Source organism: Catharus ustulatus, chromosome 2 (genome assembly GCF_009819885.2).
Source record: "Catharus ustulatus isolate bCatUst1 chromosome 2, bCatUst1.pri.v2, whole genome shotgun sequence".
In the NCBI taxonomy this organism is placed as follows: Eukaryota; Metazoa; Chordata; class Aves; order Passeriformes; family Turdidae; genus Catharus; species Catharus ustulatus.
The window spans coordinates 47839507-47857588 of record NC_046222.1 but is presented as its reverse complement, the minus strand read 5'-3'; the positions used below and the strand labels follow the sequence as shown (position 1 = coordinate 47857588).

At 46.5% G+C, this 18082-nt stretch overlaps 1 protein-coding gene across 2 annotated transcripts; it reads left to right on the top strand.

Annotated features, from left to right (window-relative positions):
- The first annotated feature begins 9191 nt into the window (after positions 1-9191).
- GJB2 (gap junction protein beta 2) lies at positions 9192-17810 on the top strand. 2 transcript variants are annotated; one of them, XM_033052354.1, is made up of 2 exons: positions 9192-9248; positions 16668-17810. In XM_033052354.1, exon 2 carries the CDS (start codon positions 16690-16692, stop codon positions 17365-17367), a length of 678 nt encoding a protein of 225 aa, XP_032908245.1. In that variant the 5' UTR covers positions 9192-9248; positions 16668-16689; the 3' UTR covers positions 17368-17810. The 2 variants fall into 2 exon arrangements, with proteins under 2 accessions (XP_032908245.1, XP_032908244.1); XM_033052353.1 differs by lacking the exon at positions 9192-9248 and adding an exon at positions 14284-14399.
- Positions 17811-18082: the final 272 nt, after the last annotated feature.

Sequence of the window (18082 nt, the reverse complement as noted above, 5' to 3'; positions counted from 1 at the left end):
TCCCTCCAGTGACACCAGAGAGAGGAGATTGGATGAACTTGCAGGTGATAGTGGAAACCACACAGTGAATTTCAGTGCCTGGAGGGCTGGGTGGCAGCTGGATGGGGGTTTCCTTTATTACAGCTCTGAACTGAGTAGGTGTCTGACATGTGTTTAAATCCTATCGAGTACCTAAGTAGCTCTTGGATCTCATCCCAAAACCTATCTAACCCTTTTATCACTGTGTAGGGAAACCGTGATCAGCAATCAAAGGTTTTGGCATTCAAAGACATCCTACCAGCTAATCACCAACCAAAGGGAACACTTCACAGCCTCTGGAGGACAGACCTGTGTGTCCTCGGCCTGAATGGTCTTGTGACATCACCTCGTTCACACACAATTCACCAGTTAATTTACTCCTCAGCAAGTTAACTCTCGCTTTTTTTTTTTCCCCCCAACAGTTCTGGTATTTAACAGTGTCATTCATCAAAGGTGAATTATCCAATCGACCACTGAAGAATAGCCAGCTATTAAACATTATTAAAATCCAGCAGAAAATGCATTGTTTTACATGGACCTGTTAGCAAGGTAGGAAGAAATGTTACTGTTTTGCACACTTAGTAATCAATGAAAAAAGATGAGTATTAGAAATAAGATGTCACAACCTGCAAATCTGAAGCAGAACCAAATTCACTTGGATGATACTTGAGATGTATTTGACTTGAAGAATGCTTGAAGAGTAAGGACTACCTGATCTTGCTTGAACATTTCCTGTATCAGAAAGGCCACTTTGATTAACTAAATTAATTTTATATTTATCTTGATAAATTGCTGGAAAATTCCTGTGGCAGATATACTTCAATTAATCTAAAGCTTGGGTACATTATTTTAGTTTATTTTGGTAAGCTGTCAGTGCTGCAAAACCAATTTGAACATTGGGTAAATTCCCAGCACTAGCCAAGCCCAGCAACGCTGACAGCAAAAGCCTAAATATTTGTTATTTCGGGGTTTAACTATAATTTTCAGAGGGTGAAGGACACCACTGAGGACTGAAACGTTGCTGAAGTGATTCCTTTAGACTGCAGGGTTCAAACCCACATCTGCATCCAACCTCAGGAGAGAGAGGTGAGAGTACCTCCCCCACCACTGGCACAAGCCCTCACTAGATGTCCTGGGCTGTGGTACAGAAATGTAATGCTCTCCAGAAAGTGGTGGATTTCAGAAATCTGACCAGTAACTTCTAGGCCTAATTGGGGAGTATTCAGACTCTAGAAGAGTATTTAACTTTCTGCATCTCTTCCTTTGCTCTCTGGAATTTCAAAGGGAGCACAAGCTGTTTTATTCCTGAAGCCAGACTGTGGCCACAACTCTGTGATAGCACATGTCAAATAAGCAAAAGCAAAAATAGCAATTAATTTAGCTATTTTTAGAGATCATGCTGTGATTGCCACATCAGCAGGCAGTGCTATGGCATTACTGGGTAGCACTGGAAGTGTACTGAGTGCCACAGAAAAGGAAAAAGAGATGCAAATACAATTGATTGGGTCAACTGGAGGTTTGCATAGCTAAAGGGGCATGAACAATCTTGGTTTTTATGCCCTTATGTTTTTTATTTCATGTCTCTGAAGTTACAGACATGCATGTGAATTTTGCTGACCTACAGGCAAAATACCTGTTCCCAGGACATACAATGGGCTGCACAACAATGCAACATGTCTCGACACAAGGAAGAATGACCTCACCGGGGGCCGTGGGTTGCAGTTTGGAAATAAAGTGTTTCAACAGCAATTGCAATCCCTGGCAGGAACTGAAAACTCTGCATGTTCTGATCTTGAATAGAATTTCCTTGTGGCTTTGCATAAATGCTGTCAATCCAAAGAATTTCCAGTAGATTCCATCTCTATTGAAATAATAGAAACTACTTCAAATGATTTATGAGCACCCTTGCCTGATACTCTACCCATAATGATAACTATCTAGCAGTAAAACACCTGGTGTGATTTAGATCTGGTTTATTTTACACTTTCCCCGCAAACTAGACATGTATAGATTTGCCATGAAGTTGTTTTAATGCCATTTTTCTGGTGTCTGGACAACATTCCCTGCACAGCTCAGGACATCAACCAGCCCATACCAGGCAAATGCCAGCAGGAGCATCGTGTTCCTTCCCCACACTGGTCCCAAGAGGTGAGCCCCACTGTGAATGCCTCCTGGTCTCATTTTGGTTTGGAACCTCACAGCCTGTGGGCCACCAAGACCTGAAATTTGCCTCTCTTCCCATCCTCTCCATTTTCTCTGGAACCCAAACATATTTGGGGAGTAACTTTTTCCTGCTTTTTACATTTGTACACTTAGCTATGTGCCAAGACAGCCCAAGACCCAGTTCCTCTGTGCTGTCTTGACCATGAAAGACATCCCAGTCCTTCAGGGTGCCAGACTGAGAAGGGACTGCACACACAGGCTGGAGAGAGGAGAGAAACTGAGGTGTGTGCAGTGGAGGGACAGCAAGCCCGTGGCGGCTGCTGAGATCAGACACAGCAGCATGGGGCAAAGGTGGTTTGCCAGAAGTGTTGGGAGTTGTACTGGGGATCTCTTGGAAGGATATCCTGGCACAGATAAGGGGCTGTAGTGAGGAAGACCCAGCTAACACAACTCAGCATGCACTTAATGAGCGGGGTTTGGGCACCACCTCTTGAGCACACCTCTAGCAACCTACAACCTCTTTTTCAAAATGCTACCCTTTTATGTAGCCAAATAACAAAGGAACAGATTCCCGCCCCCCATGGTCAGTTTATTCTGCCACCCACCATTTACTCATAGAAATGTCAGTTCAAACAGGAACCACCTAGCAGCAGGCATGTGATAGTGCTGAGAAAGAATCTCAAATAACGACCAGCAACCTGACAAAAATTTATTTCTTAGCAAAATTAATTATCTAGTGACCCATTAAATTATGTCAGCAAGTCACCAAGCACCTGTTCAGCTGGACCCCTTGACTTTGTACCAGATTTTCAGTACTGAGAGTACATGGATAATGCAAGCATTGCAAAAGACTGGTTTTGTTGGATGTTCACCTTTCCCTGCCTGAAGCAAATCCCTTTATGGTGTACTTGAACAAAATAAAGAGCAGTGGTAGAAACATTTCTGACCCAAAGGGATTTGATTTTCCTTCTTTTGGGGTGCTGGTTGAAATGGATATTTCTTGCATTTGCCTGGAGTTTTTGTAATCCTGAACGCCTACATTTCTTAGGAATAAACTCAGAGACCTTCCTGAGGAGCTGCTGTGTGGCTCTTTGCAATTTCTTGGCACAATATCTCTGTTTCTCCCTTATCTACAAGATCCTTTCCCACAGATCTCTACAGTGGACTCTGCTGGGACCCCTGTGCTTAGCAGCATGATGACAACATTATCTTCCCTGGGGCTCCACCACCCTTTGGAGACAGAAATCAAGGACTCCTTCCTCATATTAATTTGGCAATGATTGCTGATCCACTCCTAAGTGATCTGGTCCCTTTGCCTTGTTCCAAGTCCAGCTGATTCAGTCTACATGTAGACTTAATTACCACCTGAGCTCCTTTCCCTGGTTCTCTGTAGTTAAAATGAACCTGCAGCTGCAGAGAAATCCTTGAGATCTTTCAGGGAACATCCTGGCCGTTTGTAGCTTACCTTCATTTCAGATCTGCCTGTACAGGTCTCCTCAAAGAGCTTGAAAGTCATCTTCCACCACCCAGTCAGACCCAGGGAAAAGCCTTTCTTCTCTCTGGAACTATTCTGCACACCAGAGAGTTCTTGGCATCCAACAAAAACAAACACAGAAGTGAGACAAGATCTCAGTTTTTACAGCCTGTGGCAGCTGCTGGCAAAAAGACTGGGGAGAGTGACAGGGCTGAAAAGGCACTGTCCTTTGGGCAATGAAAAGGGGATATTAAAAAAGTCAGGACTGGGAAGAACACATGCAATGTTTGTAAGGATGTCAGGGGCAGCCTAAAGCAGCAGACAGATACAGTAATTTCACGAATACAAGCCGCACCAATTTGACCAAAATTTTGGTGGAAACCCGGACGTGCGGCCAATATTCCGGGGCGGCTAATACATTAACAAAATTCTAAAAGCTGCCAACACGGAAGTGAGAGCCCGCGGCAGCCCCAAGCCAAGCTGGAGCCCGGCCGGCCCCGGCTGAGGTGGGAAAGCCTGGCAGAGGCGGGGCCAGCAGTGTTGGGGGCGGGCGGCAGAGCCTGAGCCAGCAGGGCGGGGCAGGGAGGGCGGCAGAGCCCGGGCCAGCAGGGCGGGGAAGCCCGGGAGAACTGGGGCTAGCAGTGCAGGGGAGCCCGACTGCATAGGGGAAGATAGCAGAAGCAGGAAGCCCGGCGGTGGGGAAAAGCCCCCTAGAAGCAGGGCTGGCAGTGCACGGGAGCCACATTGCATAGGATAGGATAGTAGAAGCAGGAAGCCCGGCGAGCAGGGCTGCCCGGCGGCGGGGAGAAGCCCCGTAGAAGCAGGGCTGGCAGTGCACGGGAGCCCAGGGGAACCAGGGCTAGCAGCGTGGGGGAGCCCGGCGGTGCGGCGGCCAGCAGTGCCGGCCAGGGCGAGCCAACATGGCAGCGGCGGTGCAGACGGGAGCGGGGAGCCAGGGAGTCTGGCAGCGGCGGCGGCAGCAGCACCGCCCGCAGGGCAAGCAAACGCAGCAGTGGCAGTGCAGACGGGAGCAGGGAGCCTGGCGGCGGCGGCGGCAGCAACACCGCCCGGCCGGCCCAGCCAAGCCGTAGCGCCGAGCCGGGCCATCCACCCCTATCGGCAACCATGAGCGGGCCGAGCCTGCCTGGCCCCGCCCCGAGCCAGTAAAGCCCGCTATGCCGCGATCCTGTTGCTAATTGGCCAATTTGTGAAAGCTGCGCACGGATTCTCGCTACGAACGAAAGTGCGGCTAATATTCGGGGTGTGGCTTATCTATTGACAAAGACAGCAACATTGTCGAGGCACCGGGGGTGCGGCTTATAATCCGTGCGGCTTGTATTCGTGAAACTACTGTAATTCAGACAACTGGGGCAAGAGTTCCAGGGATTTCTACACCAGCAGCCTTTGTACCCCAAGGATACTGCCATGTTCAAAGTGTTCTCCACTTCTCATTGCACAAAGCAGGGCAAGAGCCAACATCCCCTTTCCAACCTGTTATAGACAAGAGCTATAAAACTGACGAATACAAAACCACCACTTCACCATTCCCATAACTATTCATAATAATTTATGCTGTCATAAATTATTGACTCTTTTAATGAAATACTGATTCAGTCCCTACTTTTATCTCCAACTGTCATCCCAATTTATCAGTACAGGTCATAATTTATGAGCATTGACCATTACTTAGCCCTTAAAAATCAAAAGTTCTTCCATTTATACCTAACATTTATTTATCACCTGTAGAAAATGCAGGAAAGGAACATAACAAACCAGAAACACTTGGGCAAGAAAAGGATCACACTGACCCATCAATATTTTTGTCAGCTGCAGAATAATTATTTTAGCAAAAAAGTTGTTGGGATTTTTTGTTGTTTGTTTGTTTGCTTGTTCTCTTATTTCTTAATGTTAGCAAGGTATCTAATACTTTCCCTGGCTTAACTCATGTACAGTAATTTCACAATTGTAAGCCGCACCATTTTGACTAAAATTTTGCTCCCACCCCGGAAATGCGGCTTACATTCAGGAGCAGCTAATATGTGAAAAATTTTCGGAAATTTCAAACCCCAGAAGTGCAGCCAAGGTGCCGAGTTGAGCACCTGCCAGTAAAACCCGGCATTTACGAGATTGTTACAAACTGGTTACTCTGTTGTGCGGCGTGTGCAGGCGGGCTCCATGCCAGCAGCACGGGGGTGGGGGAGGCGGGGGCTCCCTTCTTTGGGCAGCGCAGCCCGGGGGAGAGGTGGGGGCTCCGTGCTGCTGTCCCCATGGCTCAGGGCAGAGGCGGGGGCTCCTGCCCCCAGCCTGCCGCCGCAGGAGCAGGCAGGCTCCGCCCTCGCCTGCTGCCACCGCTGCGGGAGCGGGGGGGCTCCTTCTCCTCCTCCCACCACTGCCGTGGGTGCCGGCGGGCTCCGTTCCCACCTGCTACCGCGGGGCAGTGCCGGGCCAGGGCAAGCAAGCCCGATGGCAGCGGCGGCCAGCCCTGAGTGGCCCCGCCGAGCGGCCCCACTGAGCTGGGCCACCCAGCCCCGTTGGCAGCCCCGAGTGGGCCAAGCCCTCACAGCCTAAGCTGAGCCAGTAAACCCCGCGATCCCGCGATCCTGTTACTATTTGGCAACTTTGTTGCATGCGGGTCCTTGCTGCAAACGACAGAGCGGCTTGTAATTGGGTGCGGCTTGTGTATGGACAAAGAACGAAATGTTGCCGACACCCAGAGATGCAGCTTATAGTCCGTACAGCTTGTAATCGTGAAATTACTGTATTTATTTTTGAGGTTTTGCATCCCAAATACAGTATCTGAGACTTGTGCTGCTGCTAGTCTGGAATTTGTCTATACCACAGAACTGAGAAGAGTCCTTCTAAGCATCAGTACTATGCTGTAGTCTGGCCCCATATCCCCCAACCCCCCGAGAAGCAGGATCTGCCTTCCTCTGACAAACGAAACTGCCCTCAGCTCAACAGCATTCTTGTGTTGTTTGGTTTTGTGTCTGGTTGTTTCAGGTCAGCAGAATCATTCCAGCAAGCTGACCATTCCCATTCTACTGGTAACATTTCCTTTCTAAGTACAAGGTGGTGTATTACCTGGATGTATATTCTTTTTTATTACATACTTAGTGACCCTTGGCCAAACAAGCCTTCCTGAAGCCTACTTCAGCTTCCTTTATTATTTCCTGTACAAAGCAGAGCCTCACAGTCTTGCACAATTTCTGTTAACTTTACAGCTCCAAATTGTTGCCCATTGATCAACAGCAGTCAAGCCTGAGCATGCAGCTGCCTGCTTGGTTTCTGTCAGGACAGAAGCTCTCCTAATGTTGTCTCTGCACAGGGGCACCAGTGCCAGCCTTGCACACAGCTTTGTGTGCTTCAGTGCCCAAGACCTCCTCAGGTGCTGTAGATTTTGCTCTGTCAGCATAACAATCTCACTCTGTGACCCTGTGTTCTTTTTTAATCTCCTGCACTGAATATAGACAGCTGATAAAGTCAGCAGATTTTGAGTGCTCTCCAAATTATGTGCATAACCATAACCCCCTTGCAATGTGCTAAATTTTTTTCAACCCTCAGTGGCAGTGAAGCCCTTGCTCTTGGATACCCAAAAATGAAGAGAGAGAGACTTGGCTTTGACACAAGAAGGAGCCATCTGATGGGATTTGTGGCATGTGTTTCACAATAGTTGAATTGCCAGGAAAAAGTTTTAAAGTGGGGAATGAAGAAAACCTAGGGAATGAAAAAACAGAGAGTGGGCATTTGAGAATCTGACTTGTCCATACGTCCTCGGGCACAGCCTGGCTACATCCCAGACAGCTTCACAAGCATGTTCTTATGGGTATTGCTCCAGAGAATAGCACTGGGCATGGGAATAGCACCCAAAGGGTCTGGGATCCTCGCTGAGAGCACCACACACACACATGACCTCCACCTATAACCCAGCACAGATCTCTTGGAGGAACATGTCGGTGTGGGCTTGGCCATAACTTCTGCCTGGAAAACTCTTTTTAATAGTCACTGCTTTTCTTAGTTTTGTTAACAGCATGAGATTTCAACTGCATTCCTTTAGTTCCTCATGACTCTTCCTTCTCAACTCCTTTCATCTCCCAGTTCAACTCCTTTATCTCTGAACAGTTTAGCAAGAGGAAATGTTTCCCATTATATATTTGCATGCAAGAAATGACTTGGTTAATATGATGCATACATAGGTGCAACTATGTGGTTACTGAATCATCCTATTTTTGCTTTTAATCTGATTCAGGACACAAATCTCAGACCCTGGCACACTGCTGGATCAGTCACGTAGTCAACAATTTGAATATTGACAAAATATGAACAAGAGAATGTACTTTATTCCGATTAAATTTAAAAAATGCAAAATATGTGAATCCAGTTCACTTTCCATGGAGGAATCACACATTGTTCTCAGATACTGCCCGCTTCCCCACCATCCCCCTTGAGTTCCTGTCACTGGGTCCATCTGGGTCACACCAGAAATTTTAATCACGAGGCTTCCCACGCACATCTTCCCCTTCTCTTTGTGGGGTGTGTGGAGTCAGATCTTTTCTCATTGTAGGCATTCAGTCCCTCCTCAGTCTTCACTGGCACTATGCTTTGTATTTAGCAGCTTTTATAGTTGTCCATAAAAGCTCCATCATCCCAGCTTTTAAGCAATTTCTCTCCCGAGCCTCGAGTATTTGCCACTGATATCTCCTATTGTCTTCTTCCCACCCTTATCTGTGAATAAGTAAATTAATGCGGGTTTCTTCTAATCTCTGTGTTTTCCAAGAAATACAGGACAAAACCTCCTCAGATAAGCATCAAACATTTAAAGTGTTCCTGGCAAACCTGAGAAGTTTGCCTGAACTCTAATAGTGCATTTACAGACATGGAATATGAATGGCAAAGGGTGGGAATTGGTCAAATGTAAGGTCTGCCCCTCTTCTTTGGCAAGCATCTCCTCAGACACAAAGAAAATCTCAAAGCTCTTTTATAGATCCTGCTCTGCCCGTTCCTGGCCGTATGGAGCATCTCTGTGAAAAGGTATCACTCTCTCACACGAAACTCCTCACCCCACGACAATTTTTTTTTTTTTTTTGGCAATAGGTAGTAAATGAGGGTCCTACCCACAGACTCACCCGTGAAGGGGGTTGAGCCTTTGAGGGCAGTGGAGAGAGACCCTGAGAGCTGCAAGGCGAGCTGGGCCAGCCAGATGTCCCCCTGAGGGGACAGGCGGTGGCCCTGTGAAAGTGGAAGGTGTCTCTGGAGCTGCAGGGCTTGGACAAAAGACCTGAGAAGTTGAGGGAAGCATACTTATCTATCCTAATTAGGGATGAAAGACACACAGTTACGACAAAGAAAATTCTAGTTGCCACCGGGGGCTGAAACAAAGGATTGGGCAGCTACTGACACTTTAAAATGTGTCACTTAAGTATTGTGTGAAAGTGTCTTTGTCAGAGCTGGACGAAACGATGAAACCTGTTTAACGTTCTTGTTATCCTGCACAGCCAAGAGAAAAGGAAGAACCCATGCTGCTTTATGAAATGAATATGGAAGACGATTTTGAGGAACTTCTGGAAGATAGCTCTTACTCAGAGAAGTAAACCAGGTGCTGTATCCCTCTCCAGAAGTTTCCTGAATTGTTTGAACTAGGCAGCAAACAATAAAAGAAGGCTGATCTGGGCTTCTTCTGTCAGGGATCTTCGTCTGGCAGAGAAGCCTTCGGAGACTTATGATCGTGGGATTGATGCCCATGCAGCAACACTGACATAAACCAGCATCTTTGCAGCCCTTACATCAAGCTGAATTTACAAAGCACCCTGAGTGCTGTTTTCACATACAGAGCAACCTCTCAATCCCCGAACCTCCTCCTACAACATAAACCACAGCAGTATTTTTATCACATTAACATTTTACTGTAAAAATAATGATAATAAAAAAAGCTGAAAGACAACAAAGTAACAAAGTATTTACATCAAAAAATGAAAGTTTGATCTTTGTAAATAAAATGTTCCCTGAAAATTATATATGAGCCCATTACTCCCGTGTGGGGATGGAGGAGGCAGAGTTGTACCCAACATAGTGGCTCTGTAAGCTTTAAGAATTCAATGTTCTGTAATAGGCGTGGAAGCTACAACTTTATGCATTTGAGATCCTACAACCATGTAGTTGCATTAGCCAGACCTTGCCAACAGCACTTCAGGCACTTTTCTATAAAATAAAAGGCTGGGAGGCCAATTAAAGTGAACATAATAAAAATGACGGGGTACCTATTTCAGACACTAATATACACATAAAGATATTGAAGCAGACAAAATTATTTGCTCAAGGGCTAAGCAAGTACGGTATTTTTGGTTGTATAATGACTAAAATGAGTGTTTGAACAGCAAACTGGTTACACATGCTGAGTTGAACTGAGGAGGCACTTTTATTGCTGATGTTAGTGCAAAAAATCCAGGTATAACATGTTTAATCCAGCCTCAAAGAAATGACAACTATTTTCAAAGTGTGGTCTGAGTCTATAGCTGCATTTCCAGTTGATTAATGACAGTTGTGCATGACAAGTAGTGAGTAAGCTGCTAGGTGTTGAAAGAGCTTCATTGGGAGCAAAAGTGGTGAACAGGAGGTTGCTACACATATGAATCAGCAAAAATCAAAATCTTTGTGAATTATAAAAATGGTGCTTTGTGGTAGCCAAAACTAAACCTGACCATGAGGAATAGCAAATCTTATCCAGTGTAACAGGATGATAAAATTGCAAGTGAACCTTGGCTTCTGCTGATGCAAACTAACATACAGTGTGAAAATTAGTTCAAAAGACACCTATTCAAGTATATGGGCATTTATGTACCCAGGAGGTGCTATTTTAATTTCTAATAATGCTTGAGAAAGAATCTTGGATTGAGTATGAAAAAAAACAACTTATTGCTACAATGTGTCTGAAAAATGAAAACAAGTAAATAGGGATTACTAGAAAATGATGGTGAATGCCACAGGAAGCATTGCGCTGTGGATTTATAAACTATGCAGGAACTTGGAGTGCTCTTGTAAAAATAGCACACATCACAAGTTGTGATGAGAATAATAAAGATATATAACAGCTCCTGCATGGAGCTTCAACAAATTAGGGCAGAATAAAAAGCTTGGGGAGAGGATATGACAGAATTTTATGCACTCTTAAAGGAGATGAACAGGGCAAGACAATTAGTTATTACTCTCAATGGTGAGGACTCAGGAATGTCTCATGAAATTATCTAAGAGCATGTTTTCTGGAAATGAAACTTTTTTTCTTTTTCACCACACATAATTAAGCTATTGAGTTAATTACTCTAGGATCATGTGTATTTATACACATACATATATATGTACATATATGCATATGGGATAAATATTTAATATTTATATAAGCCATACAGACATGACATCAAACCATAGTTAGACAAAGCAGAGAGCAAAACAAGTGCTATTAAGAATATTAAAAGTTTAGATCCAGACAGAGCCTCTGGAGATGTCTGGGGGCTGTTAAATGCAGAGATGAACACACAGTCTTTGGAAAGCCATAGCTCATTCCTGGGAGATGATGCCAAGATTTCTGGTCTCCTGAGATAAGCTAAAACCTATTTCTGAGTTGAGGAAGTTACAACAGTATTTATTTTCCTATTTTTATAAAGCTTTTATTTCCGTGTTACTTTATTACCCACAAGAAACAAAGTTTTGTATATACATGAATACTTGGTACCAGCTTCAGTGCTACCCCTGCCTTACAAATGAACCTTTATAGATTCCAGTGTTGTTAAAACTTGTCTCTTGCACCTCCTGTCAATGAAACAGGTGTTAAGAAAAGTGTATGCAACAATCCTGAATTTATGCTCTGTCAGAATTCCTTGCTAGGACTTCCCTCTTCTTCCCAAATAAAGCATTACATACACAAGCAAGCAAATAAAAATCAAGGAAACTAAAAATAGAACTCAGATTTAACATAGAATTTGCTCGGTTGTAAATGAAAAATGCTGTGGCAGTACTGAGCAAGGCGACCTGTGAATTTCTTCCAAGCATTTACAACTACTATGTATCAAACCTGGGTACCATTTCATAAAACATAGCTAACTATTCAAGATCTTTTTTTTTTTTTTAGATTATTTAAAGATCTTAGATTTCAGTGAAGCTTTTAATACACTCACAGGGCCCTTCTGGACAAAATGTCCGGCACACAGCTGGACTAACATGTCATGCAAACATGGTGAGCAACTGGCTCACAGGTCAGGGACTAAGGGTTACAGGGAATGAGGTGACATCACACTGGTGACCTGTCACTACTGGGGTTCCACAGGGCTCCATCCTCTGCCCTGTGCTCTTCAATCTTCAAAAATGACTTGGATAGAGGACTGGAAAGGATACTAAGTAAGTTTGCCAGCCATACTAAATTGGGAGGAGCTGTTGACTCCTTTGAAGGCAGGGAAGCTGTGGAGAGAGACCTGGACAAATCAGAGGGCTGGGCAATCACCAGCCAGATGAAGTTCAAGAAGGGAGTGTGCTGGATTCTGTACCTGGTATGGTTCAGCTCTGGATGTAAGGACAGACTGGGGAATGAGAGGCTGGAGAGCAGTGCTGCACAAAGGGACCTGGGGGTCTTGGTCAATGGCAAGTTGGACATGAGGCAGCCAGGAGGGCCAGCCCTGTCCTGGGGGGCATCAGGCACAGCATGGCCAGCTGGGCAAGGGAGGGGATTGTCCTGCTCTGCTCTGAGCTGGAACAACCTCATCTCAAGTGCTGGGGGCAGCTTTGGGTGCCACAGCATAAAAGAGACATTAAACAATTGGAGAGTGTCCAAAGGAGGGCAACAAGGATGGTGAAGGGCCTTGAGGAGAAGCCATATGAGGAGTGGCTGGCGTCACTCGGTGTGTTCAGCCTGGAAAAGAGGAGACTGAGGGGAGACCCCGTTGCAGTCTGCATCTTCCTTGTGAGGGGAAGCAGAGGGGCAGATATCGACCTCTCCCCTTTGATGACCAGTGACAGGACCCAAGGGAATAGCCTCAAGTTTTATCAGGGGAGGTTTAGGCTGGGTATTAGGAAAAGGTTTTTCACCCAGAGGGTATTTGGGCACTGGAACAAGCTCCCCAGGTAAGTGGTTACAGTGCTGAGCCTGACAGAATTCAGTAAGTGTTTGTGTGTGACTCTCGGGGTGTCCTGGGCAGAACCAGGAGTTGGAGTCGATGATCCTTGTGGGTCCCTTCCAACTCAGAATATTCTGTGAAGTCCAACTTAATTTTCTAAATCTCTGACAGCAAAGCCAAATTAATTTGTAATTTTGCAGATACAAACCAAAGTTCAAGTTTCTAGTAAGTGTTATCTATACAAATTACTAGATCAAGTTTAAATATTAAGTCCCTACTGATGAAAGATTTCTACTTCCAGACACGTGTCACAAAACCAGGCTCAGTACTGAAGTGTAACATACAGAGCTTTACTTCAATATACAGTAACAAACACAGCATTTTCAGCAGTACTTTGTATACTCAGACAAATTTTTATTATTTTCCCTATACACCCTTTTTAACACAGCATTCATTTCTGGTAGGAATTTTTGCTGATGTTTTGAAAAGCCAAGACTCTTTACTAAGTTGTAATCAAGCATCATTTACTAGAGGCCTTGGATGGATGCTTTGGGTGAAGTGCACACTGTGTGAGGCTAACCTGAGCCTGAGAGCAACTCTGGGTATACTTCATATGTTACAAGCAAAGCCCAAGTAAGCGCTTCTAGTGCTGATGCAATTCACACCTGGCTGGTTTGGACTGTGTCCACTAAACCTTTCCTTAAAGATGGGGCTTAAAGAGTACTATAAGATGAAACTTTTCTTATTTTTTTTTAGTTGCAAACAACAGAGCTCAATCGCCAGACAAATAACACCTAGTGACAGATCTTCACATGGCAAGTAACTCTGATTTGAGTCACTATACTTCCTGCTAGGTTACTTTCTCTCACAAAACCAACTTTAATCCCCACTCCCTTTGCGCAGTAGCAGTGAAATCAAGGCTCTGAACCCTAGCGCGGAATTCCTTCCCAAAGGAAAACCAAGCGTGTTACTTCTATCCCGCCCTTAGCAGCCGGATGCCCTTGTTATTCCGACATCTGGCTACCCTGATCAATTTTTTATTATCAATTCATTAGCTCGTTTACCTATTCCTTGCCTTCCAAACTCAGGCTTTCTAAGAGGTTTTGTTCTCTAGCCCTGCCTCACCCTAGAGAAAAATCTATGGGAGCTGTGTGTTATCTGACCATTATCCGAAATTTCTCGACGATTTCCTCCGGCTGTCACGGCTCAGGGGCAGTTTCGGACTGTCCCTCCGGGACATGTTTTCTGCCAACACTTGGGAATCAATCCCGGCGCCGGGCCGTATTTGCCGGCTACCGGGTCCGCTCCGCCCGACATCCCGAGCGAGCCGGAGTGCGCTCCCGCGGGGGCACCGCCCCAGCCCCGTTCCATCCGCAGCAGCTCCCGCCCCGCGGGCACGGCCGAGACCCCGGCCCCGCCCCGGTCCCACCGCCGCCTCCGGAGCAGCGGGGCGCGGGCGGGGGCGGGTCAAAAGCGCGGCAGGTGAACGGGGAGGGACCTTAAAACTCGGGGCGGAGAGGCTGTGGCCGCCCGCTCCACAGGCGCCAGCGGACCTGGGAGCGGAGTAGCGAGACGCGCCTGTCCCGCGTGTCCTGCCCAGCGGAGGGTCCCGAGCGGCTCCCGCGTGTCCCGCCCAGCCGTGCCAGGTGAGGGTCCCGAGCGGCTCCCGCGTGTCCCGCCCAGCCGTGCCAGGTGAGGGTCCCGAGCGGCTCCCGCGTGTCCCGCCCAGCCGTGCCAGGTGAGGGTCCCGAACGGCTCCCGCGTGCCGCACCGCTGGGATCGGGATCGGGATTGGGATTAGGCTGTGCATCCCTCCGTGTGCCGGAGTGGGGTCGGGTCTCACCCAGCATCCCCGAGCCGATGCAAGCCGTGCTTGGGCGGGGGCTGTCAGCCTCCATCCCCGGCGGGCCGGCACGTTCGGACCGCGCAGCCCGTGCAGGGAGGAGCCGTCGGAACTCCGGGCCAAACCCGGTGTTTGCCTTCGGTGCCCGCTGCCAGGAGCGGACGGCAATGCTGCCGCTTCCCTCCGCTGAAGGCTCGCAGCCGCGCGGGAGCTCGGCGGAATAAAAGGAAGGGAGGGAGGAAGGCGCGGGCGGGAGGGAAGGGCTGGGATCCAGCTACTAACCCTAGAACGGGGATTTGGAGTGGTTTTCAGTAATGGTGTCTTGGTGGGCAAGGTGGACGTCTGGGTAGGTTGGCTGCCTAACAGCCAGTTGCAGTCCTTCAGTAGTGGTAGATGAAAGGGAGAAAAACTTTCTCCCTACCACCTCCCCAAAACTCGCAGCCTCGGTTCAGAAGTGCAGTGCGAGACGGCACTTGGAACCCAGAGTGTTCAGCTCAGTGATACACACTTCTCGGACTTTCCTTCAATTCTGACTAGCCTCTTGTGAAGGTTTCATTGCCTTTATTTTAATGACTATGCAACACACCTGAGGAATTTTTTACCAGAATGATGCAGCTATCTCATCATAGACTGCACGTTACGTCAGTGTAAAATTTGTGCCAGTTTCAGCAGCGACAAGGCATGAGAAGTCTCAGGAATTCCAGCCATCTTCTCAAAGTTGTTTTCTTTTTTGCCTTACCCAATTTCAGCTTTCCGCATCACAGTAAATCTGACCTCTCCCTCTTGCCTCCAGGCTTGTCCGTACAAGCTGGGCCCTTGTACCAAGGGTATGTGTTGGGGCACGTTTGTCCCTTGGTTGGGATATATGTACACCAGGGTAAAAAGTTGTTTTTCTTTCTCTGCTGTGTGAGAATGAGAGATTTTTGCAAACTTTGGCCGGTATTGTGTTGCGAGGTACCATGCTCTCCCCACAGTGCAGCTGGCACCAAGAGGAGATGGAGCTTTTATCCATGGCCTGTGTGGCTCTCCCAGTCTAGCCTTGAGAGATGATGGACCAGCTATACAGGTTCCCAGCTCGGGTTTCAAAGTGTTTTGTCCATTTCAGCGATAGTTTCCAAACCTGCAATCAGTGAAAGCTGAGCCCTGACACCAAAGTCTGAACTTAGCAAAACTTACTTTCAAAAAGACAAAGAGTGTGGATTTTGGTTTTTAAGAGTAGGAGAAAAGCTAAGATGGAACTTCTCCGATATTTGACTTTCTGCATTCTGCTGGAGTGTGATACCATCTAGAAAATCAACATAAACTCTTTAGCTGAGGGCTTGTTCTTCTAAACTCTGTGACTCTGCTTGCCTCCTTCTTTGGATGACATAGCAATGAATGTGGAAGGGCAGGCTCTGCTCTGTCTGCCTTTGCCTGCTGGCTTGTGCTATATAAGCATGCAGCCCTGACAGAGCTGGCTTGAGGCTTCCCACCAGTGTTGGCAAATTCAAACGTTGTACTTGTGAGATTTAGGGCCTTGTCTGAGCTGCAGCAGAAAGCCTTGGAGGCCTGCTGGAGGTGTCTGGGGGGAGTAAGGACTTCTGCTGAAGGAGGCCTAGTAGTACTTACCCCCAGGATAAAGAAAGCAGATCAGCCTTCTAGGGATATGGTGTTGGCAAAGAAATCCTGTAAAAAAAAACACTAGAGAAATCTATTTTGTCTAGATGTGGCTTAACTCATGCAGTGATAGTAATTTCTATTGCTTTGGGAAGTACACTGAAAGGCAAAATGCTGACCAGAGTCAACCACAGAAAGGGAAGGAGAGCATAGAGGATGTACAGAGGAACTGTATTAAGATGTGCTTATTTCCTGCCCAAAGCCTTGTTGAGTAATACACTGAGGTATGCTTGTCCCATCATAAACTGATGGAAGGGAGAGAGTTTAACAAGTTGTTTGGATCCATAAGCATATGGGTGCGATAAATGAAAGTGGCTTACACTTATCCATGGCTCTGGATTTCTCTTTCACAGGTCTGGAGCTGATTTCTCACTGGTTGAAAAGTGACTGTTCTGTGTATTGTGTCATCCTGCAGGTAAAAGGACACAGAAAAGAAGATGGACTGGGGAACTCTGCAGGAGGTTTTAGGAGGTGTGAATAAGTACTCCACCAGTATCGGGAAGATATGGCTCACAGTCCTCTTCATCTTCCGTATCATGATCCTGGTTGTGGCTGCAGAGAGAGTCTGGGGAGATGAACAACAAGATTTTGTCTGCAACACGCTTCAGCCTGGCTGCAAAAATGTTTGCTATGATCACTTTTTCCCCATCTCTCACATCAGACTCTGGGCCCTGCAGCTGATTTTTGTCTCCACACCTGCACTGCTGGTGGCCATGCATGTGGCTTACACCAGGCATGAGAAGAAAAGGCGATTCAGAAATGGTGAGAAAATTGATATTGAAGAGCTAAAAAATGAAAAGATTCACATTCGGGGCCCCTTGTGGTGGACATACACCAGCAGCATCTTCTTCAGGATTGTCTTTGAAGCTGTCTTCATGTATGTATTCTATTACATGTATGATGGCTACCAGATGCCCCGCCTGGTGAAGTGCGACGCCTGGCCCTGCCCCAACACTGTGGATTGTTTTGTGTCTCGGCCCACTGAGAAAACCACATTTACTATTTTCATGCTTGCTGTATCTGGGATCTGCATGGTGTTGAATCTGGCTGAGTTGTGCTACCTAGTGATAAAAATTTGCATGAGAGAATCCAGAAAAACTACAGTTTTGAAATAAGTCCCCAGTTTCAGGATTTACTGACTCCCCATTTCCTGTAAACTTTCTTAGGTGTAAGAAAACAATAAGCAATATTTTCACACTCAAGGAAAAGGATAAAAAAATGAACTTTTCTGTTTTAAAAGTGATAGCCTCCCTGGGAAGCTGATGCTGAGGCAGGTTTGAAAGATCATAAGATAATTCAGTATTCCTGCATCCACAATTAGAGCAGCCTTTTGGCACCAGCTTCTCAAAGTATGCTTACTGCTGGGATCCTATTGTTGGGACAATTAACTCTTCAAATAGTGGGAGTGGAAGGACCAGAGAAGGCTCTAGCGTCCAGAGGAGATCCAGGAATCACAAACACACTGTGAGACTCAAAGGCAAAACAATATCAAAGGTTTTTGGTTAAAAGTGGGGTACAGGATTTTTTGGGGCACATCACAGCTTCTGAGAAGGAAGAAGACAGGGAGGTGACTGTGTTTATACTATGTGTCCTCTCTACGTAATCTGGAGAGCAAATAAATGGTGTAGGAACACAGATACTCTGGCAGTGCATGCTATCAGCTTTGCTGGGCCCCCAGCATGTTTTTTTCTTATCTTCTTGCCTGCATGAGAAGCATTTCCTTAAGGGTTGGGGTGGCCAGTCTCAACTGCCTGTGAATGCTGTTAGGGCAATGCTGCCTCCCCATAGTCACAGAGACTACAGCAGTGGGAGGAATTAAGTTCATTTTTC

What these genes read in the sequence shown, in the direction of transcription:
- GJB2 (XM_033052354.1), top strand. Translation starts at nt 16,690, where the DNA reads ATGGACTGGGGAACTCTGCAGGAGGTTTTAGGAGGTGTGAATAAGTAC.